General features: G+C 38.4%; 1 protein-coding gene across 1 annotated transcript in view; it reads right to left on the bottom strand.

Annotated features, from left to right (window-relative positions):
* Positions 1 to 24,843, bottom strand: part of LOC143706076 (astrotactin-2-like) — a 79,502-nt gene that overhangs the window by 5,521 nt on the left and 49,138 nt on the right. Inside the window, exon 7 of the mRNA XM_077197624.1 lies at positions 7,648 to 7,789. Within this exon, the coding sequence (XP_077053739.1) occupies positions 7,648 to 7,789 (142 nt within the window). The remainder of the gene's footprint in view (positions 1 to 7,647; positions 7,790 to 24,843) is intronic.

Here is a 24,843-nt window from a genome sequence, read left to right as displayed (position 1 = left end):
TCTCTGGTTACTCCTGTATGTTTGGCTTTTCTCAGCTCATGGCTGTTTTGATTTCTGGCACCTATAGTTCAGCCGTTAAATGAGTTGCTTTTGGCAAATATGAGCACAGATTGAGACACTGTTGAGATATTTTTAAAGGCCCGTAAGATAGATGGATAGCAGTTTCCCATAGATTCAGCAAAACTCGCCATTTGCTCACAATTTAATCTCAAGAACAAGCAAGATGTCAGGACAATTACAGACGCTGGTGTGCCAAGTCAGGTCACATTCATTTCTAAAGCGCTTTACACAATTCAGATTGTTTCAAAGCAGCTTAACAGCAAAAAACAGGAATTTCAAGCAGTTTGTAAAGCAGCTCACAGTGATTATTCAGCTCAATTCAGTTCAATGTTGATTCAGTTCAGTTCAATAACAGCGTAGATGGTGCAAAGTTAGTATCATTTATGAGATCAATTCATTTTAAATATCATTCTCATCCGATAGTGTCAAATTGGAAATTTTACTGAATATCACTGTGGAAGCTTTTCAGTGATACCTTAAAGCTTTTCTTATGTCTTTTCCACCAAAAATAAGTAACTTTGAGATGATATTTTCACAGTGAAGCTCTGCTAAATCATTGCATTGTGGCTTTTAGGAGTTTGTTTTGGGGTTGACAATATACATCTGGGCTGATCTTGTTGGTCAAGCATGTGGCTATTCTAAAGCACAGACACATTTAAGAAAATGCTTTTGGAAGTAAAATGAACCTCATTTGTATGATAATCTTAAGGGTCAGTTATTTAGGAAACAGAAATCAGGTTTAATTGAAGCTTTTAAAGATCTTGTAGTCAGTGCTCTCGTAATGGGTTGCCTTCCAGGCATCAAAAACATTAGTAGCTAAAACAACAGACATTTCCTTCAGTTTGAAGGGTTTGTTTTCAACTCTTCCTGTGAAATATACCAGAACACCAATCAAACGCGGTCGAGGAGATGAGGACAGAAGATAGACGTACTTAAGATATAGTTTATGAATTGTTTTTGTCTTACAACGAGAAAGTCTACAGCTTAACAGAGATTTGGACCCTGAACCTTGGAGAGCATATGCATAATTCAGGCATCTCATAATTCACGCCATGGTATGGGTCACACCAGGTTTATCATGCTTCGCTGTGTCAGTGGCCATGATTTATTCTGACCTTTAAAGAATTGTGCTTTCAGGGTCTGTTCTCAGAGTTTCACCACTAACCTCCTCCCATGAGTCAACTATGCTAGACTGCTCATTTAGGTTGATTGTTAAGCAACTTTTCAAACTTAACATGCTTTGAGAGCTTGTCTGTTTGTTAGACTGATTAGTGACGACTAAATACCAAATTATCCTTAGTATCAAACGGAATGCTGACAAAATTGCATGCATTTTGCAAGCCATAGATTTGTGCAATTTAATCTAGATGGTTGGTTCAGTGCAGCCAAAGACATGTCAAGATGGAAGGCATATTTTCTCATTCATAAATTAAATTATATATTTTTTACTGCACTTCAGGTTACTATATTGATTATTTCATTTAAAATTTAAACTTTAATTGGGCACTAGCCATTTTTTTGTAAATGCATTTATGCCATCTCTGTGCAGCAAAAGTCGCCCATGGATAAAAGCATCTGCTAAATGAATAAATGTAAATGTAACGTTCAAGTTTGGCTTCAGGAACCAAGTGTACAAGTTAAATTTTCATGACTTTTGGAGCTTGGTTTTAAGTCACCATCCACTTTGTAGTACGGAAAAGAGCTGACATGATGAAAACAAATCTATATCTATTGTTGTGGGAGAGTAAATGACAAAATGCTCATTTCTGGGTAAACGATTCATTGAAATGAAAACCAAAGGCCTGGGAAAGATTGGTGAGGAACCAAGGTGGCAATAAGATGGAAAATCACACAACATTATGAAATAACTAAAAGGAACAAAGTGTTCTTTAACCCCCTCAATATAAAGTCTATAAGAAGGCGACACAATTTAATTTGACATTGATGAGGTTCATCCTGTTCATAAATAAACCATGTTCTGACACATATTGTCACGAGAGACCTAAACAACCAACAAAGAAAAGGTCATTTTATTACCTGTCTGGATCCTCTCCAAAAAGAGCTCTATAAACAACTTACAGAAATACCACACTTAGCAAACTTAATTTACAAAATCCAAACCACATCAATTTACTTGCCGGAGGTCTTAGGACCATTAAGTCGGTGTTGGAAGGATGTGTTCTTCCAAAGAAACCAGACTGAATATATCACATTTGTGCTGATTCCTAACATGCATTACAGCTGCACTCATTGACATGTCCACATTTCAATAATATAATTTACATTATTAATATTTGTTATTTCACTGATCAAACTCTTTAAAACCAAACAGATTTTCTTTTGTAATAGTGTTTTAATCTGTAATCAGTTGTCCTCAATGTCACTTTTCTTTATAAAATCATTTTAATTAACAAAAGCCAGTTCTGTTGTCCAGTGAGTGACAAAAGCACAAACATCGGTAAGTATTATGAGTGAGTTAGAGTTGATTATTGTACTGTGCTACTTACTGGTTGTCTGCTGGCTCTATAAATGAACTCCAGTTGGTTAAAAATGCATACTACAACCAAGAAATATGATCCCATCAGCCCTATTTCATCATCATCTATAGTAATCAACTCTGCAGTAATTATGCAATCTTTTATCTTGCTATAATGCATCACGGTCACTACAATTGCACGGATCAACATGATTTCAGGCAGTATATATATATATATATATATATATATATATATATATACATTACACAACTCAATTACTTTACTCAAATTTACTCAATTACTCAATTACTATAAGAAATACTTCTTATGGGAGATTTTCATGTACATTGAATCGATAAAAATGGGAGGAAAAAATTAAAAGACATTACTCAAAAATTTAATTTTACACAAATTATAAAAAAAGCAACTCGGATTACTAAAACATCTCAAACGCTTATTGATCTAGTTTTTACTAACAAAGCTGACCGTATTGGTAAAGTTTATAACTTAATAACAGGTCTTTCTGATCATAATTTAACACTAGTTGCAAGGAAATTGTCAAAAATGCACTACCGAAATTTAAATAAGGTTGATATTGATTCTGTACTTTGTATCCCTAGGAAAGATATTGAGAGGTTTGATAATGAAATCAGAAAGGTAAATTGGTTTGAAATGATAAATGATAAAGATAGTAATACAGCCTCTAGTGAGTTGATAAAGATGTTCCAACAACTTGTTCTTAAGTAATCCAAAGAAAAAAAGGTAAAACCTAAAGGCAAATTCCGTTACCATGGTTAAATGATAATCTATGGAAATTAATGAGAATTTGAGATTCACCATTAAGAAAGTCATATAAAACGGGTCTTTCAAGTGATCGCCTGATCTATAAGGGACTTCGAAATAAAGTCACTCAACAGCTAAGACAAGCAAAAGCAATGTTTTATCTGAATATAATTAAACAAGCTAAGGGCAACTCTAAAGAATGTTGGCAAATTATAGATAAATTAACTGGAAAGGTGCAAACTAAGAGCGGAAAATAGAGCTGAAAATAAATGATAAAAAACACAAGGATGGACTAACAGTTTCAAACCATTTTAATGATTATTTTATTGACTCAGTGAATGAAATTATTCAACATGCCTCTGGATTGTCTCATCCTTGTTTATTGCATCAGACACCTGTTAACGATCATGAAGCTTTATGTTTTAAAAGCACCGATGGTTCTAAAACAGATAAAATAATACAATCCTTATCAAATTCAAAAGCAAAAGATTTTTCGGGAATTGATAGCTCTTTCATTAAAAAACATAGGGAGATTTTAACACCAGTTATAACATATATCGTGAATAAATCTACTGATGAGAGTATCTTTCCCAGTGTCTTTAAAACTGCAGTTATAATCCCAATATACAAATCTGGAGGTAAAAATGAAATAAGCAACTACAGGCCCATTAGCATAATGCCTGTAGTATCTAAAATTCTCGAGAAAGCCATTATAGAGCAGCTAACCGATCACTTCGACCGTAATAATTTGTTGCACCCCATGCAGTTCGGCTTTAGATGCAATCATTCCACCGACGCAGCCTGCTGCTATCTGATGGAAAATATAAAGGCCAGCTTGGACGGAGGGGGCACGGTGGGTGCCGTGTTTTTGGACTTACGAAAAGCATTTGACACGGTAAACCACAGTGTCCTCCTCTCTAAGATTTCTAAGTATAATCTGTCTATAGAGACATTGCATTGGATACAATCATATCTTGCAAATCGGATGCAATGTGTGAGGGTAAAAAATGTATTGTCCACTCTGAAGCCCATCAAAACTGGGGTCCCCCAAGGATCAATTTTGGGACCCTTGTTGTTCAGAATTTACATTAATGATCTCCCGGCTGTGTGCAAGGGCGTAGACATCATCATGTATGCAGATGATGCTGTCATCTACACACATAGGAGGGATATGGAGCAAGTAGCCACTAAATTGTCCTCAGCTATGGACAAAATAAGTAACTGGCTAAAAACTTCTTGCTTAAGACTAAATACAAAAAAAAACTGTTGGTATGTTTTCCGCTAAGTCAAACAAAGTAAAAGATATGCCTAACATCTATTTTAATTGGCAAAAAATGACCATCGTGACAGAGACTAAATATTTAGGTGTCCATCTTGATCAAACGTTAAGTTTTAAAAAACATATTAAAAAAATGTCTAATTCCATTAAATATAATATTTCTATTTTTAAACATATTAGGAATAGTTTGACAATTGAGGCATCTTTCATGTATTTAATGCCATGATTTCTTCTCACATCACTTATTGTTTGTCCTGTTGGTCTCAGGCCGACGAGACCACACTTAAACCACTCACATCAGTCTATAATCAGGTGAAAAAGGTGCTTGACAGAAAAGCCCCTCGCTATCATCATTGCAATATTTTCAGAAAATACAAAGTATTAAGTTTTGATTCCCTAATTCAATTTACAAATTTGAGAACTGTTTTTAAAATTATTAATAACCTTGCTCCACCCTCAATGAAAAAATTCATAAAACTTTATTCGGAGCAATCGAACAGAACATCCCGATCCACTATTCACCGAAATCTTGCTATCCCGAAAAGATCCTCCGCCTTTGCACAGACAGCTTATTCATTTAAAATTAAACAATGGAATCAACTCTCCAACAGTTTAAAGCTGTCTATAGATCTGAACCATTTTTCTCAAAACTTAAAGAAATGAAGAGTTCAGATGCAAAAGCCTCTAAGTGCCATCTGAAATTTTCTTCTAGAATGATGATTTTTATCAAGCTTGTATATTTAAGTTCAGTAATTTCACTTAAATGACAAATTAATAGGTAATTTTCATTGCCATTTAAGTGAAATTACTGAACTTAAATATACGAGCTTGATAAAAATCATCATTCTAGAAGAAAATTTCAGATGGCACTTAGAGGCTTTTGCATCTGAACTCTTCAAATATATCCCTGAGAACCAGCTGTGTCAGCATCAGCACATTTAATGAATATATTATGGGTAGAGAAGGTCTTTTGAATATATTCTCTCATTTTGAACATCTGATTGTTTTTATATGACCTTGGTTGACTAATATTATGTGTAGCCTATTTGCCATTATTATTACTATTGATAGTGGTTTTGTAATGTAATGTTTTAAAAATTGTGTGCACCTGCCCGGGGACTGCGGATGAAAATTAGCTTCGGCTAACTCTGGCACAAAACATCTTTTCGCAAGATTAATGTACTTTGTGCATTGTCCCTGATAAAAAATTAAATAAATAAATAATTAAAAAAATGGTGGTAACACTTTATTTCAATGGTCCACTTCAGAAATTCTACTAACTAAAAGTAACGTTGCACGGTACGGACAATCAGACGCTGAATATAGTCAGTCACAGGCGATCCACACTCCAGTCCAGAAGGGGGCGCATGGTAATGCAATGCTGTTTGCTAACCGAAGCTGTGCACCAATCCAAAACAAGAGTTCAGATGCACGCAAGAACTTGCTAGTAGCCGAGTTTCGATTGTTTTTGTGACGCGCCACGACCTTCACAGAAAGGAAACCAGGATGGTAGACAGCAAAGTCCCGTTTGTTTTCTTTATTTTACAAAAAAAAAGGATATTTAATTTTTATTGTGTGTGACCCAAATTATGTTTTACTCTTATCTGTATGTATTTTTGTTTCCGCTGTTATAATGAGACATAATCATTTGGCATTGTGCCGATCTGTGTTCTGGAAGTCTCACTACAGTCCAGTGAGGAATTATGCGTGTCATGGAAATGGGAAAGTCTCAGGTGCGGCTTCACTTGCCGTCTCCTCATGGAATAAAATAAATGAAAATAAGCCTAGCATTGGGGATTTGATGCCGAACCTTTTGACGACCGAACTTGTATTGAAGCATGACCCAAAACCAAGGTACGTACCAAACCGTGACTTCTGTGTTCTGTTACACCCCTCCTTTATTTTGATGCTCCCCAACAGATATTCTACTGACTATAAGTAACTTTGCCACCGCATGTCAACTTATTCTACTAACCCAAACCCTATCCTAACAGTCTACTAGTCCACTAATAGTCTAATGAGAGTTAGTTGGCATGTAGTTGCAAAGTTATAGTAAGTAGAATATCTGTTGGGGAGCATCGAAATAAAGTAGGGGTGTAACAGAACGAAGAAGTCACGGTTTTGTACTGTACGTACCTCGGTTTTGGTGTCAGGGTTCGATACGATTTCAGGTTTATAGTCAGTAGAATGTCTAAAGTGGACCATCAAAATAAAGTGTAACCCTCAAATATGATCATGGCAAAAGATTGTTACTTTGCTGCATGTTGTCCTTACAAACACAGGCCCAGTCCCAATTCGCCTACTTATACTAAAACCTAAAAGTATGTACACTTTTTGTGAAGAAAAGCTAGCAAAAGAGTCGGCAAGCTTTGGGACGTACTATCACGTCATCTTTAACGGACAGATCTGTCACGTGTTCCTGTCACCGTAAACTGCCCTGTCAATCATCTTGTCACAGTTAAAATCCTCCATTCAATCTAATTTGATTTCCTACCGTTTCGGAGAGAAATGTTGAAGCACGTTCATCTTTCAGTTGTGGGTCTTTCATGCAGAGAGTCTTCTCCTGTGTTTGCAATTTGAATATAATGATGCATTTAAAAGGTAATGGCTAAACATATCTTTACAAAAGTTCACAATGCTGCTGCAGATGCAATATAATGTAGACAACGTTGAATAAATACATTTTCGTCAGGTTAGATACTGATAATTAATCACTCAAACCCCTTTATCTAAACCTCTCTACATAACCGCCCGACTTGCGCGTCCTCTATGTTTTTAACACGTTTCACTTCGGATTCTGACCGGAAATATTAGACCATCCGGGTATCTTTGGAACAATCATTTTAACAAACCACGATTTGGGACTACTAATTCTATTTTCAAACACTATTTAGGACGGATAGTATGCGAATTGGGACTGGGCCACAGTTTTACACCGCCAAGACAATATAGTGTATTCACAATATACTGTAGCAAGTATAAGACGTTTTCATTGAAACGAAGAGCTAGAGGACTTTTTCAATCTTAGTTGCTTGCTGTGGCTGTTACCTATAAAGGCTGTCGGGCTCCAGGCACTTGAAGACGAGAGAGTAGATGATACTGTGAGGATGTTCTCCGCTTCGCCGTCCTGCTACCACACACGAGGAGCCCAGACCCGAGAAAAGATCGTCCATGAGGCTTAGAACCTCTCCTGAAAAACACAGAGGGACATTCACCTTAATATAGGACTAGTTCAGGTAATTCAGGGGACTTGTTACCACAACTTAATTACCACAATCCAAAAACAAGTGAAGAAGCCGCAGAAACAAGAGTTAGAATTATTGCTTATGCACATGTAAAATAACACAATCATTAAACATTAAAACTGCCAAATGTTACTGAATAAAAAGTTGAGCTACAGGAGTGTGAAGCTTTATGAGTGTCGATGGACTCGATTTACTCCATCTGTGTTTTGAGCATCGTTCTGAATTTGATCCGGGTGAAGTCTTTCACAAAAAAAGCAGCTTTTTATCAGCTTTCTGTTCAAAATTTTGCTTCACATTCACAAACTTACCCACATTTAAGTGTTGATAAAAAAAAAATGCATGAAGCTAGGATAGTGTCTGTTCTTTCTTTTAATATAATGCATGTTCAGATATTCATACAACAAAATATTCACACTTCAGCCATGGATTTTTTGTGAAAATGATCAAATATGCAGGCGGTGGCTGGCGATTTTTTTTTTCTTTTTAAAAAAACACTGGCGGGTAAACAGTTAATAGTGACCACATCTAGAAAAAAGGGGCAGGCGATATGGGTAAAAAAATCAGATCCCAATATTTTCTAGGATTTTTATTTTTATTCTGTTCATAATGATAATAAGACAACATTTTTCATAGTGTGCTGTTACCATTGCCTGCTGTGAACTGTGACCAGTTTTATTGTAGTATTATTGATATACTATTATCGTTTTTTTATTAATATTTGAATTAGTTCATATTTTTCTGTTTTAATTTTAATTTTAAGGAAAAAGAAATGTGAATATTCTCACAAAACATTTGCCTACGTTTTTGAAAATCAGTAAATAAAAAATCATAATGTATGTTAATTTTTTGATTAACTGTCCCTATAATCCTGCAGGAAATCAAAGCATTGCATACAGTAGACCTGAAAGGAAAAGACATGCATGTAGTGCATGACATTTTCCTGCAAATACCAGTTTCCAGAAAACATTAAAGTCAGCTTTTAGGAAATAATACACAGGCAGTTGCTAAACCCAGTTCCCAGCACGACCAGCAAAGCTGACAAGAAAAGAGCAAGCATTAAAAACAACATTTGACACCTCCAATTTTAGCAACTCTGGAGCTAGACGAACATGCGTTGTAGGCTCACATCAGTTTTTAACACGTTCCAAAATACATATCGAAACGGCAGAACGTGTCTGGGTTGTGCGTCCCAAGGGAAGCATAAAAAATGGGCAACAGAGGGAAAGGTCTAGAAAAGGGGGACTGAACGAACGAATGATTTAGCCATTTTCCCAGAAAGCACATTGTATTATAAGGGAGGCTTCCCGCTCACATTACAACACCTCAAGAGTGCCCAAGCCAAGACGTCTTTTTATAAGGTCTCAAAACACATTGCTTTCACTTTGTGGCCCCCATGTTCTGTATAATATGCAAACTTGACATTCATGAAATGGAAAACAATGGCATGGCAACTCCACACATGACCGCAAAAGATCCGTGTTGAATAATCCCAGTGATGGAATGCCCTGAGATTCATGCATAGTTTCCTCTCGTCCAGGAGGCCCACGCTGCTTATGTTCAACATGATACAATGTTTCTCCTACGCTTCGCTTGAAGTCGACCATCAAAACAAGGCATAGGAAATATTCCAGTGTGGCAAATGCCAAAAGGTCGAGGGTGGTCGTAATGGCAGGAAAATATAGACCGCTGTAGGGGCTGCAACTAAAAAACTAAACTTATCTAACATCATAAGGGAAAAAACTAAACACAAATCACAAAACATGTTGCAAAATTTTAGACTACATGCCTTAAAAACAAAGCTAGTTGAGATCAGTGAAGCGAGAAATAATCTGGAGCAGTCATACATAAACAGATTTCAAAATTTCCCCTGGAAGCAAAGATTATTTTGATAATTGATTAACTGGTTGATTATTCATTATTTCCATGTCGTCCTTAATGTGCTGTATGTAGGCTATGCTAAACATAACACGCAAAAGAGGATAACACTTTGTTTTAAGGTGTCCTTGTTACAGTGTAATTAAAAATTGAAGTACTCAGTAATATGAATTGATAACATGTACTTGTGACATGGAATACAACGCCTTGAAATCCCCAAAAAGTTGGATATTCCCCGACCGGAACTCGAGTTGTCAGATGACAAGATGTGAACGCAATAACTTCTTATTGCGACGAACACAACGTATGTATTTACTTTAGAGAAGAAGTTACATGGATTATATTTCATGTTGTGTTTTTATTAATCTTGATTTCTCACAATTTGTGTGTTTTTCTGGGCGAGTCGGAGTGAACTGCAGCGCTAATAAAGTCTCATGAACGCGCCTGCACAGAAGATCAACGGCCAAAGTCAGGATTTTCCTTCAATAATATAAAATTTTGGTTTGTTTTTCACCAAACCCTATCATATACCTCCAGAACACTTGCAATATACGACACTTGTCACATGGAATCATTCTGTGATACTTTTGCATCTTTTTTAAGAAAAAAAGACATTTTTTTTTAATCATTTTCTTTAGTGGTATGAAAAAGAAAGAAGGCCGTATGGCATTAGAACAACACCAAGCTGAGTAAATTATGACTTTATTTTATATTCCTTTAAGGCCATGTAGTTTTGGCCTAGCCAAATGACAGCTAGTAATACTTCATTGGGACATTGCCAAGTATGAAGTCACAAGAACGTCAAGTCAGGTACAGTAACATAAGTATTTTAAAATGCCAGGTATTTTCGGTTGGCACCATATGGAGGACGGCTTGAGTCAAACCTCCTGATACATGCCCACATCGCATCCAACAACATGCAAGCCATGCAAGTTTGATGTCCACGCACAAAAACCCATGGGATCCGTGAGACTGTGTGCAGTGAACGGAAGAGTAGCGGCTGAGAGGTTTATATGCCGAACACGTGCATCGAAGACCTGAGATTTACATTGAGGTTCCACGGTTAAAAAAAACCTCAATGTCAGATCCCCTAGCAGATTCTCAGTCTGAACGGTAATCGTTCCACTGTATAAATACAAGTCGTGTCAGATATAGCACGAGCGTTTCAGTTCTACAGTAATCTTGAGTATGAAAGCAGATGTGGCTGATCATTTGGGACGTGGGCATAGATTTCCTTTCTGAGACTTCTTTTTACTGTTTTTCCCCTTTAGGATTGTTGGAGTATGTGATAATTACTAGCAAACCCCTGAAACAGCCCACGGGTGGCCGCTTTCCTGATTCCCAGTCACGGACTGGCCCATTGATTTATTCTGATTATCAAAACATACAACGATAGCGTTTCCAGCCAAACCTCATGCAGAAACATCAAACATCAAACTGAGTTTTCTTTCCCCCGGCCTTCTGTCGTACCTATCAAAGCCTCCACTTCCCCTTCTCTTTTTTACATTCTCTCGACTCGAAGCTGTCAGGGGGCCTGCGAAATCTGGCTCCGCTCATGCATTCCTTGCATATTTGTGTCAATGTGAGGGAAATGGACCGAGGGCCAGGCGGCGTAATACAGATAGTCAATCTTAAGCACTTCTTGACCTCTTGTCACTGCTAATAGTGCGAGGAAACAAACTGAACAGGTCTCACATGGTGTCCCCGACTGGCTTGATTTCATATTTAACGTGATTTTAAAATGCATGCAAGATGGTGATTTTAAATGGAAGGGATTTGTAGTGTTATTTTGGTAACACTTTACAATAAGGTTCATCAGTCAAAGCTGCAGTCCGTGGTTTTTCCTCTTTGTCGCCATCTCTGTCCGAAATCTGCAATTGCAGTTATTCGCGGAATTATCAACTTTACGTGGGTTGTGCCTCGGCTCGGCACAGCGCCGATGAATCCGATGTTTTGAGGAGATCTGGCATTCGCATTCACAGATTCTACTTTTTGGAAGTATGACCAACATAAGAATTTTCACCGGAAAATGTTTCATCTGAACAAGTAACATTCACTTTTGTTCTGACCAACTAAGGGGAAAACAGCATTGCTGTAAATCACGCTGATTAAATCTATCGATCACTTATCATATCACGTCAAACCATGCAAATTATACTTTGTTCTCAAATTGTTAATGTTAACAACATCAGCATTGCGTGACTACATTTAATGCCCTTCCAATATTTATTCTTGTTTCCGCATGGTTCAGTTGCAGTCTCTTTTTTTCTGTTGCCACTCCGAAGTCTTTCGCATTTTACAACCTGTGAGTCTCCAGTTGTCACTGTTGATTGCCGTTTGGATCCACCTTCAAATTAATAAGTTTAATTATATCAATTGCTGTGAGAAAGGCTATAAATCTCCGGCTCCAGCATCCTCACACTCGTAGCCTACTAGCCGAGACTCTTCTGTATGTGTTCAGATGTGACGTAATGACACACAGACATGCTCGAGTTTCCCGCAGAAATCCACCAGTACCACTGGAATTAAAAACATTATTACAAGCTTACCGTTTTGAATCGAGCTATGGCAAGCAGAGAGTTTTGAACACTGGCTGGTTATGTACTTGCTCAAAAATTATTTTTTTTTACCCAAAAAAGTTAGAGGCTGAAGCTTTAACATTAGTTAATGTATTAATTAACTTGAGCAATACATTTTTTTTTACAGTATTTATTAATCTTTGTTAATGTTAGTTAATAAAAATCCAACTGTTCAACGTTTATTCATGTTAGTTCACAGTGCATTAACTAATGTTAACAAATACAACCTTTGATTTGAATAACATATTAGTAAATGCTGAAATTAATGTTAACTAAGATTAATAAATCCTGTAGAAGTAAACTAAGGTAGTTAATGTTAACTAATGAACCTTATTGTAAAGTGATACCGTTATTTTAGTATCACTTATATACTGTTATAATTTTTGTTCATATTTTGAATTAGATTCTATTTTTATACATTTAGCTAATCTCGGCCCATGCTGGGGAAAAGCTCCGGCTTGTGTGAATGGCATCGCAACGCAACGCTTTCGGTACAATTAACGTTTAACGTAAAACAGGTGGCCTCTTCTGGGTGCACGGGTTCAAACAAACGAAACATAACTGCAGATATGTTCCATAAATTCTTCCCAAGTCTCCATATAATTCAGCCCAGGGCCACACATACGGTAAAATCATAACAGCTCGTGTTTATACAATTTAAGAGCCTGAAGACAGAGCCGGCTCCTCTTGAACAAAGACCACGGTTTTGTGTTGTTGTTTTTTTTCTTTTCATAAACCAAATATGAGTACATGTCCGGTGTAGTTCTGCTAGATTTATAGAACAATTCCTGCCAAGATTGGAGTTGTACTGAGTGTACTATAGTAGTATCGTATGATTTGTGTTTTCATTTGTAAAATTAACTAATTTTATTTCCCTAGTTGGATGCACATTAAAGCCTTGTTTGTGCTTGCTCAAGCATTTTTTAATTTTAACATGCGTTTTTTAAAGGTGTTTATTTTATATTCTTAAAAATGATGTAATGAAATCAAACTGCAATTAAACAGTGTAAAATCCACTTTTAACTTATATGTATTTATAAATAAATAACAATGAAATAAAATCAAATAAAAACACCCAAAGGGTGGGGGAGGGGTGTATTGTTTTAATTGAGTAAACTTACTTAATTTCTTATGTGTGTGTTAAATACTAATAATATTGATTTGGATTAAGTAATATTTGTGGTTCTTGAAACAGATCAGTTTAATTATCCAATTTCAAATATTTTTGGCAACTATTTATTTATTACTATTTATTTACTCTATGTAATATTAGTAAACAAGTAAATGATATTCAGATATTTTAGTTAATTAAAGTTAACAAAGAAGTTAGAAGCTATAAATGAAGTTAATTATTACTGTGATATTTACTAAGCCACTGAATAATTTGTTAGAGTGCGTATAACAGTGGCGGGGAAAGAGTTAATGACGATAACCCATCCAAAACTCACCGTCATTATGCTAGAGTGTTGCTATGTTGTAGAGTGTTGCTATGTTGTAGAGTGTTGCTATGTTGTAGAGTGTTGCTATGTGGTTGCTAAAGTGTTGCTAGGGCGCTCTGGGTTGTTGCTTGGATGTCCATATAATAAACTGATTAAAAATGAATCACGTTCAAAAGCAAACGTGAGAAAAAAACACATTTGCTGACGCTACCAAGCAGTTTTAGCTTCATCCTGTTTCACGGGACTCGAGCGCTTCACATCACGAGTGCAATGCTGTACCAGGTGAGCTTCAGAGCAAGTTTACTACATAAAAGACAGACATATGGAGCTGATTATCTGATGCAAACATTAAAATACATTACTTTACAAATCCTGCACTATGATAAAAGTGTTTTGAGCTTGTATCAGGAAAATAAGTCTTTATTAACCGATAATCTGCCCATGTATTCATGATTTGTGTGAAAAGGAGCAAAAGTTGTTGGTGTTTTACTGCCTGTAGTGTTCATTTCTCCTGGAATCTGCAGTAAAATATTTGCATAGGAACATTTTTGCAATCCAAGTGATAATTCGAAGTGCAAAAAACTGCAATTATCAACATGGTTTTAGACAACAATATAAATCTAAACAGAATAGCTGTTGATCAGGATTGACACTATCAGCATTGTCACCACTCTCGTTTAACACAGTAGAATATGAAAAAAAGTGTACAGTGTTACGCTACATATTTTCTGTTACATATGTTTGAGACTTATGGTTAGGGTTGGGTATCGGTTGGGTTTTATCTGATACCAGTACCTACTCGGTATTTTTTAAACGGTTCCGGTGCTTAAACGGTTCTTGAACCGGTACTTCAGAAAACGAAACCGCACACACTTATTATCACACACTTACCACACACACAATATTAACTTAAATCTTTAAACAATATAAATACAATTAACATATGGTAATAATAAATAAACCAATATAAAATAAAAATTCACAATTACATAATATCAAATAAAACAATATTGTATCAAACAATATAATAATAGGCTACTGGAGATTAATAGAGATTACTACCAGGGATATCTAATCTCGACATGGCTCCAGGTTCCCATGTTTTGTCTGCTTGAACCAGACATGTAAGTTATCTGGTCGTTGTACTAGTTACGGGAGCGCTTAGCTTGGCGAGTTTGGTATTTCGTTCCCACTGCGTCTTAGCTACAGCGTTGAGTGAACCTATGAAAGAGAACGTTTCTGGTTACTGGTGTAACCTATGTTCCCTGAGTAGGGAACGAGACGCTGCGTTCACACCCAAGCTCCTCGCGCTGCCGACAAGCTTCCTTTTTCGGCAGAGAAATCTGAGGAGCAGATGAAGCGCGCGCTAATATAATATGACAACGTAAGAGCGTCAAGGCGGCGCCCGCGCCTTCAGCTAATGGATTGGCGTGATTCTATATGGGCTTCAGACAATCGGGACACCCAGAGGGCGTTCTGACGCGTAATTTTACACGTGAAAAGCAGCCAAACCTTTGAGCGTTTTGTCTTCCGCATCTTCATTAATCCCCTCGCTATCCGCAGACGTCCCGGGAGTCTCCTGCATATTGATAACGGCTCCCCGATGCCCGCAAATTAGTTAAAATCTCCAGCAATCTAGAGCCATAACAGACTGTGCTCCAAACCGTGGAGAAGGAGAGACACAGAGTGTCAGGCACCGAAATCAGGGACCGAAATTTTCGTTGAAATTAAACTACCATTTACGTCGGAACCGGTTCCCTATTGGCACCGCGTTTCGGTACCCAACCCTACTTATGGCCGACATAAGGATTTTGTAGTACAGTATTGAACTTCATGCAACAATTCCAGCCCTGCAAGCCAGCAAAGACACATTTGACCTTCTGATGTGATCTTTTCCAAGTCTTTGTGTGCTCCACACATGAGCACTGAGCATGTGCATCTTTCTCTGTGTATTCATAGCCAAACCGATACCCCAGCTGTGCTACAGCCTGGCAGGACAGACATTACCTCAGCTAACCCCTGTTGGTGAACACGCTCTCCTTGCCAGGGGTTCGGCAGGCAGGAACACCATGTCCATGCGAGCGTCTGCTTTCATTCATTACAGCAGAGGAGGCATAACTTTATCACCAGGGTGCGAGAACTGCGAGTACACTGCTACACATGCTATATCTGAGGCGTCTGTATGAATCAGTGCTGTGTCAGCAACAGCTGCTTCCAGTGTGTTAACACTGAAAATCACAAGGAGAAAAAAAAGTGTGAGATAAACTAGTGAAGGAAGGTTAGTCCACTTAAAGGGATAGTTCACCCAAAAATTTAAATTCTGTCAGTAATTACTCTGCCTCATGTTGTTCCAACCTCGTAAGACCTTTGATCATCTTCGGGACACAAATTAAGATATTTTTGATTAAATCTGAGAGCTGGATCACTCCTCCATAGGCTTCTATGGGATTTAAGCTTTGTCGATTCAGAATCAAGACTGCAAGAAGACATCAATTGTGAAGTGACTGCAGCAACAGACACAATCCGAAGAGATGTACTGTATAAGGACTCATTTTTAAAAAGATTGTCGCTGAAACCTCGTATCTACATATTTCGTTATTTAGATATGTGATTACTTTAGATTACTGAATGAAATGTCGACCCAGGACGAGCTTCAGGACTGTGAAGCTTTATAAGTGTTGATGGACTCGATTTACTCCATCTGTGTTTTGATCATCGTTCTGAAACCGATCTGGTTGTAGTCTTTGACAAAACATGATTTTCTCAGCTTTTTGCTCAAAATGTTGCTTTATTATTATAACTTACCCACATTCAAGTGTTGATAAAAAAATAATGCACATAGCATTGAGCATGACTCACATAGCTACAATGAACTTCATAACCTGTAAGTTGATGAAAGATTAATGCGATGCATTTTCTGCCTCAGATACGGCTGTTTTAACGATGGACAACACATGTATGTCCAAAACTCTCTGAAATTCGCTGGTCAAATACAGTGTTTTTACATTTCCTGAAAAGTAGCGTTTCCTCTCAGAAAAGTTTAGCATTTCCTCTCAGAATTGAACTTTTATAACAAAACTAAATTTTTTTGCACTTCCGAGTTTGTATATTGAAATTTTGGATTAAAGTCTCACATTATAGACTTTCCCCCCTCAGAATTTCACGTTTAAATCTTCACAATAGAGAATTTATTTCTTGCCATTCCGAGTTTATATCTCACAATTTTTAGTTTTTTAGTTTTAGCTTTCAGTACTACTTGGTCAAATGAATTGAGTTGCAACTCAATCGCATGGCAGCATCAGTTCACAACCGAAAATCACTGAAGATATGTGTGTTGGCTTTGTACATAACATTAAATAACAACAGATATAGCTCAGAAAACAAATCTCTATAATTCTGAAGTTGCATAAACCCAACTAATATTACAGCTTGCCTGTTTAAATGTTGAACTGCGACCACAAAAAAGTATAATTTATTAGTGCTTAACGTGCTTATAAAAGGGCTGATATTTGTACAAGACAAAATAATAAATGCATAGTTCTATCATGAAACTCTACATGGCAGAGGCTGAGTCATTAACGCAAGCTGATGATATTTACACTGTCAACTACTTGTCAGAAGCTGATTAGTTGCATCTGCACCCAATGAGCTTGCTGCTCAACATTTAAGTGCAGTTAACATTCACTATAGCAGGTTGCAGTGTGCTTTCAGAGCACTTTCAACCCTCCACCTTCCCCAGCTCCACCTGCATAGATCTGCTATAGGCAATTGATATATGCTTTTTGTGCAGCATGTTTTACATACTCACAGAAAATGATCTGCACATGTATTGGCAATAGGCAGTTCCTGTACTTGCTCTGCAGCAGAGCAATAATCTACAACAACAGCAAAAATAAACAGCAGATATATTCCGCCAAGACCAAATACATTAACATTGTCATATCCATTGTAAAAATCATAATAGAACTGTATTTACACAATTATCCTGTTCAAGGTTTACAGTCTTGGTATCTAATCTAACCACGAGTTGCCTCTTGAAAATCAATGACACTTTGTAGACTTTTGTCATAGTTTGTCTGGAAATAAGTCTCTGAAAAAAAAAAAAAGTCTTCGGTTGTTTTGCATTCATTAGACATTTGAGTTCTCAACCACAATGGTTCCACCCAACTGAGGGACATGCAAGTGTGTGACAAGCAGTCATTGATGCTCAACTCATCATACTATGAAGCAAGGGAATGTGAACTTACTCAAAGCATTGCGTTTTCAGTATTCATTTCATATTCTTACTCTGCGCCAAAAGACACACAGTCTTGAGAGTAAAAATATGATTTACATTTGACTCTTTCAGTTGAGGAATTACAGTTTGACAGATTTTTGGGTGTATCCTAACAAAACAATGATTGCAACATAGGTTACACACGCTTTGTGTAATAAGTGCAATGGCAGTGCCAACCTCACTCAGTTTGGAATTTAAAAAGATGGAGGTGGGAATACAGAAATGCATGAACTGCCCTATAACAGCATGTGAGGTCTTTCCGAGCCATCCGAGTTTGTGCGGGAGTACCTGCGATCTTCCCAGGATTCTGTTAAGTGCCTGGTACCTATCAGACGGGTCTGTCGATATAAACAGGAACTGCGAACAGCCGGTTGAGATTAGCAGAGACATGCTATTACTGGGGAAACATATTGCGTGATGTTGAGTTAACACAGCGATTCAAATCTTGTCGCAGATGTAAGGTGACCTCTTGCTCGAGTAAGCAGGGATGAAGCAAATCATGCTGAATTGAAGGAGAGAGGCTGGAAATAAGTATTTTTCTCATTTATCCGCTCCATCCCATGATGGGAGTTATTCAAGTCATTTAAAGCATCTGGACTCATGCATCTTCCTCCTGTTGCAAAAGCTTTGCAGTGTTATCTGTGCCAACATAATACATAGTTATTCTGCCATGTCAGCCTGATCTCATGAGAAAATGCAACTATTTTAAAAAGAAAATGCATATGGAAATGTACATTTTTTTTGAAAACAAAACATGAAACTCCACCCCTAAACCTAACCATCAGCAGGGCTTAGGCAGATCGTGTGAAAATTAATTAATAGGATTTTACAAATTCATTTAAATTAGCCACCAATTCGCCCAAACTGAATATACATACACATTTCCAAATGTGTTGGCCATGACATGTGCCTCCAATCTAATAAAAGCAAAAACCAAACTGCAATCGTAATCATATGGTTCAATGCCAAAAAAGAACTGCCTAATCATTGCGGACAAGCTAAAATTCACATTTCTATTCGGTTGAATCGCTATAGTGCAAACACAATTCCAGATAAAACACTAGTGAGGGCACTTGCATCAAAGTGGATACGAGTCCCTCATATGTTTCTGTAAGAACTAAAACAATAGCTAAGAGTGCAAAGCACAGGTCGTTTGTTCTCAACGATGCCTTTCTTTCATCTCCTGAAGCAATGCTCTCTGTCTCATTAATGTCCACACACATTTGCTGGTTTTATGCTCACTTGAGATCAGTGCAAGTTCAGAGGAGTTCACAGCGCAGTGGAAACAACATATTTATTATATTATCATTAAAATAATTTTGAAAATCATGTTCAAAATCATTCCACATTCTACTTATACTTTAGGCTATGTTATACATTAACCAAGGGATCGGCAACCTATGCCTCAATCACTGACACGTGACAGTAGCTGAAGAGGTGTATTTCATTTAAATAAAGTCTCTAAAACTATCATACAGATGTACAATTTCAAGAACCACAACAAAAACGATGGAGAATGGGCAAATTAGTATACTTATTTTTCATCTAGATTAGATTCATAGTCAAGTCAAGTCATCCTCATTTATATAGCGCTTTTAACAATGTAGATTGTTTCAAAGCAGCTTTACAGAGATAAACATATAATTTAAGGTAACAGAGATTGGTTTGGTTTTATAGTGGCTCTTGAAAAATGTTTTTTCCAGCTAAAGTTAGTTTTGATTGATTCAGTTCTGTCTAAATGATCATTTGTTATTAAATTAGGGGCCATACATAGAATAATTTGTATGAACATACTATGTGTCACATTCACCTCCTTCATCGTCTTTGTCATCACTACACTTCCCAGGATCCCGCTTGTCTCCTCACATGAACTCACTCCATCTTTATCCACCTGTTCCTCGTCATCATCATCTGTGTCACCTGTCTTCTACTTGTTAGTGTTCATTTGTACTTGTATTTAGTCTCCTTCTGTTCAGTTAGTCCTCGTCGGTTTGCGTCTGTAACACTGTAATGTTACTGTGTTTTGTGTGTATTTACCTTCTGCCCGTCAACCTGCCTGGACCTGTTTTGTTTTTGGATTTTGAGTAAATCTTGGAATTGGAGCTTTTTGCCTCAGCCTCTGTGTTTATCTGCACCACACCCGTGACAGAAGAACCGACCAAAGAGACATGAGTTGGGAACTCGCTGGACAGATCGCGGCGATTGCTCAAGACAGCCGCGATCGGTTGAAATACACAGAGGCTTTTTACCATCTCACCATCACCTGCAGCTTGGGGAACGAAGTGATCTAGGCGTGTTACCGGCTGGGGGCAAATGTTGTCGACCCGAGGGAGCTCCCAGATCTCTCCGGGCTGGACTGGAGAGAGGCACTCTCCAGTTGTCTGGAAAGCTTCCTCCCATGGCACGCCATGTTACCACCAGATCTGCACGTTTCTCCTCCTGTCTTCATTCCAAGCCCAGAGCCCTCACCGCTGGTCCCGTCCAGCACAGAGCCCTCACCGCTGGTCCCGTCCAGCACAGAGCCCTCACCGCTGGTCCCGTCCAGCACAGAGCCCTCACCACTGGTCCCGTCCAGCACAGCGCCCTCACCGCTGGTCCCGTCCAGCACAGAGCCCTCACTGCTGGTCCCTTCCAGCACAGAGCCCGTTGATCCTGTGCCAGAGCCCATTGGTCCTGCGCCAAAGCCCTATTCGCCGCTGGTCCTGCCCAGCTCAAAGCCCTCTTCGCCGCTAGGCCTGTCCAGCCCAGAGCCATCTTCGCCGCTGGTCCTGTCCAGCCCTGACATGCCTCCGCCGCTGGACTTTTCCTACCCGGAGCATAAGCCCGTTAACCTCCCCAAGAAAATTTTGGGGGTGGGCAATAAATCCACTCCGCCGTGGCCACCCGAAGGGTCGTCACCGCCACGGCCGCTCGAAGGGTCGTCACCACCACGGCCGCCCGAAGGGTCGTCACCACCACGGCCGCCCGAAGGGTCGTCACCGCCACGGCCGCCCGAAGGGTCGTCACCGCCACGGCCGCTCGAAGGGTCGTCACCGCCACGGCCGCCCGAAGGGTCCTCACCGCCACGGCCGCCCGAAGGGTCGTCACCGCCACCCGAAGGGTCGTCACCGCCACGGCCGCCCGAAGGGTCGTCACCGCCACGGCCGCCCGAAGGGTCGTCACCGCCACGGCCGCCCGAAGGGTCTTCACCGCTACGGGCGCCTGCTCGTCCTGTTCCGCCTTGGCCGCCTGCAAGTCCTGCTCCGCCCTGGCCGCCTGCACGTCCTGCTCCGCCGTGGCCGCCCGAGGGGTCGTCTCCGCCAGGACCGCCCGAGGGGTCGTCTCCGCCAGGACCGCCTGGAGCATCCTGGAGTCCGTCCAGCTGCACCCGTTCCGCCTTCCCGTCACGGACTCCAGGATGCCCACCCCCCCTCCCGTGTTCTGTCTTGTACGGCGCGGGTCACGCCTAGTGGGAGGGGGGAGTTATGTCACATTCACCTCCTTCATCGTCTTTGTCATCACTACACTTCCCAGGATCCCGCTTGTCTCCTCACCTGAACTCACTCCCTCATTATCCACCTGTTCCTCGTCATCATCATCTGTGTCACCTGTCTTCTACTTGTTAGTGTTCATTTGTACTTGTATTTAGTCTCCTTCTGTTCAGTTAGTCCTCGTCGGTTCGCGTCTGTAAATGTTACTGTGTTTTGTGTGTATTTACCTTCTGCCCGTCAACCTGCCTGGACCTGTTTGTTGTTTTTGGATTTTGAGTAAATCTTGGAATTGGAGCTTTTTGCCTCAGCCTCTGTCTTTATCTGCACCACACCCGTGACACTATGTATGCACTGTATGCATGCATAATGCAATTAATAAATAACACATATGCATATACAACTATGTATTTACTGTATGCATAATGCAATTCATAAATAATGCATATGCATATCAATATATGTATTACCTGAATGCATAATGCAATTTTAACATATTTCAACACATTAAATATACGCACTATTTAAATCATTAAGGAAAATTACAATTTTATTTACTAATGAATAAAATATAAATACATTTAAGATGAATTTTAAAGGAATTGAACGAGTGTAACAAAATACCAGGTTAATTTTTGATTATTTAGGAACCGTGTTTCCGAATGCAATGAATTATGATTTTTTTTTTTTTTTTTTGCATCATTACTATTACCTCTTGCATTACCATTATATCTTTGAATATTTTACAATCAACAGTCTGATAAACTATATATCTGAAAAGGTAATACAGAGCTGGAGTTCCTGCCATTAGTCATCCTGCTAATTAGAGACGAGTCAGACAAAGTCAAAAAAGTACATGATGGCCTTTTTATGTCCAAGAGATTGTGATGTATAAAGAGAGATGGAGAGAGACTGATCACAGCTCTGCATTTTAAAAGGCCATTTGCTAATCTGACATCACTGTGTCCATTCAATTTATTAGCAGAGACACAGTCCTGTAATGGACCTAACCACAGAGTCTGAGCCAGTGTGCTTGATACAGAAGCATTGATTAAACACTCCCTGGAGAAGAATGAGAAGAAACCTTGAAAATAAATGTGATGGCCTACTTCATCCTTGAGAATAGAAGAGAGGAAAGCAACACTGGTAAAATTTTGGCAGAAGGGTAATAACAGAGTACAGAAAAATACTGTAACTTGTTGCATTTGCCAGCATAATAATTTCTGTAATAATTTTCTGTAATAATGTCTGTAATTTCTCAATTAGATTGTGTGAATTAATAGGTAAAGTACTGTATATCCGGTGTATTTTGATAATTGCTGAACGGCAGATGAATTTGAAATGTAAACTGCTTACTAACTGCGTACAGTCTGACATCTATGTGGTGTCATAAACACAACTTAATTCAGGTATTACCTCACAAAACATATTTATGAATCATTTTCCAATATCTTGATATTGTGAAGAACTGGTCCAAAAAATGATTGGAGGGTTGAATGGTTGTGGTTTGCTATTGGTCGATCTCAGGTGAGTGACAGGCTGAGAAAATGTGTTAATTTTAATATATTTCAAACTGAAATAAGAACGTATAATGTTTAATTTGATTGATTTAGCCAAGGTCGCACCCCCATCTGCTCTAGCAAAAAACGTCACACAACTAGATAACGAGAGAAAATGTGGCTTAAATTGGTCCGACTGTCTTTGCCCTTTGGAAACCTTGCACTTTTAGACTTAAATGCCAGATGAGTTAATTGGCATCACATGGTCTGTCCTAATGTTGTGGCACCGGTTCTACCAATCACAGTGACTTAATTTGACATCAAACTGGAAGATGACATCAACCTTGGATTGAATTATAGACGAAATGACAATACAAATGCATTTTTGCATCATTGCACCAGTGCTATTTCAGGATCATTGAGATAACATTATAATTTGTATCAATATTTTGAATTAACTTTTTACTTTTATATTTTGCAAAAAAAAATGTTGTGTGTGTTTTGTCATTTGCATTAGTTTTTAATAATATAATAATAAACTTTATTTTATATAGTGCCTTTAAAAGTAGCATCTCAAAGCACTTTACATAAAAATAATGAAATTAGAAAGATACACAACAGTCTGGGCAGTAAAAACTAAACACGCAATAAAAATAGAAGGCCAATATAATAACAAACACAGTAATCACATGAATCACATAAAAGCCACCCTAAAAAAGTAAGTTTTAAGGGACGATTGAAAAACTCTAAGGGATTCTGCATTCCTAATCTCAGAGGGCATGGGATTCCACAATTTAGGAGCCAAAGAAGCAAAAGCCCGATCACCCATAGTTTTTAGCCGTGTTGTTTGGACAGTTAAAAGACCAGCTTCAGAAGAGCGTAGAGCATGTGTAAGAGTGTAGGGGGTTAAGAGCTCACACAAATATTGAGGGGCCAAGTTATTCAAGGCCTTATAGGTGAGCATGAGAATTTTAAAATCAATACGTAAACTAACAGGAAGCCAGAGCAATTTTTCCAGGATAGGTGTGATGTGCTCCCTTGCACTGGTCCCATTCAGAACCCTAGCAGCCGAATTTTGTACCAACTTTAATTCACTTTAGGAGCTTTAGAAACTCCAGCCAGCAAAGCATTACAATAATCAATACGTGAAAAAACAAAAGTGTTGATTAACTTTTCAGCCACAGAGAAAGTCAACATAGAGCGTAATTTGGCAATGTTTCTGAGATGAAAAAATTATGTTTTGACTGTGTTACAAACATGATGGTCAAATGTTAAATTGGGGTCAAATATCACCCTCAGATTTTTTAGTTTAGTTTGCAATTTCAAAGCAGAGCCATCCACACTTAAGGTTATGGACTTTACACAACTGATGAGGTGAACCAATAAGCATCACTTCAGTCTTATCACTGTTTAGACAGAGAAAATGTTCAGACATCCATTTCTTAATCTCAGTAAAACATTGAGAAAGAAAAGACACAGGCATTTTGACATCAGGTCTTGAATGTATATAGATCTGAGTGTCATCGGTATAAAATTGAAAGTTAAGACCAAGTGTTCTTAAAAGTTGGCCAAATGGAAAAATGTAAATACTAAAAAGTAACGGGCCCAAAACTGATCCCTGGGGAACCCCAGAGTGCACCACACCGACCTCAGACTTGCAATCACCCATCACAACAAACTGCTTACGGTCAGAGAGGTAGGACTTAAACCACTCTAATGCAGAATCAGAAACTCCAAAGATGGTATCTAAGCGGTTGATTAAAATAGAGTGATCTATAGTGTCAAAAGCGGCACTAAGATCTAACTTAATAACCAACTTAACACTAATGTGCCTCTACAGTTTTTTCTTATTAATTATTATTTC

This window comes from Siphateles boraxobius, unplaced genomic scaffold, assembly GCF_051911475.1.
Source record: "Siphateles boraxobius isolate OS27281-9 unplaced genomic scaffold, OSU_SipBor_1 406, whole genome shotgun sequence".
In the NCBI taxonomy this organism is placed as follows: domain Eukaryota; kingdom Metazoa; phylum Chordata; class Actinopteri; order Cypriniformes; family Leuciscidae; genus Siphateles; species Siphateles boraxobius.
Note: the sequence above shows the minus strand (reverse complement) of the source record. Positions and strands in the feature narration are given on the sequence as shown.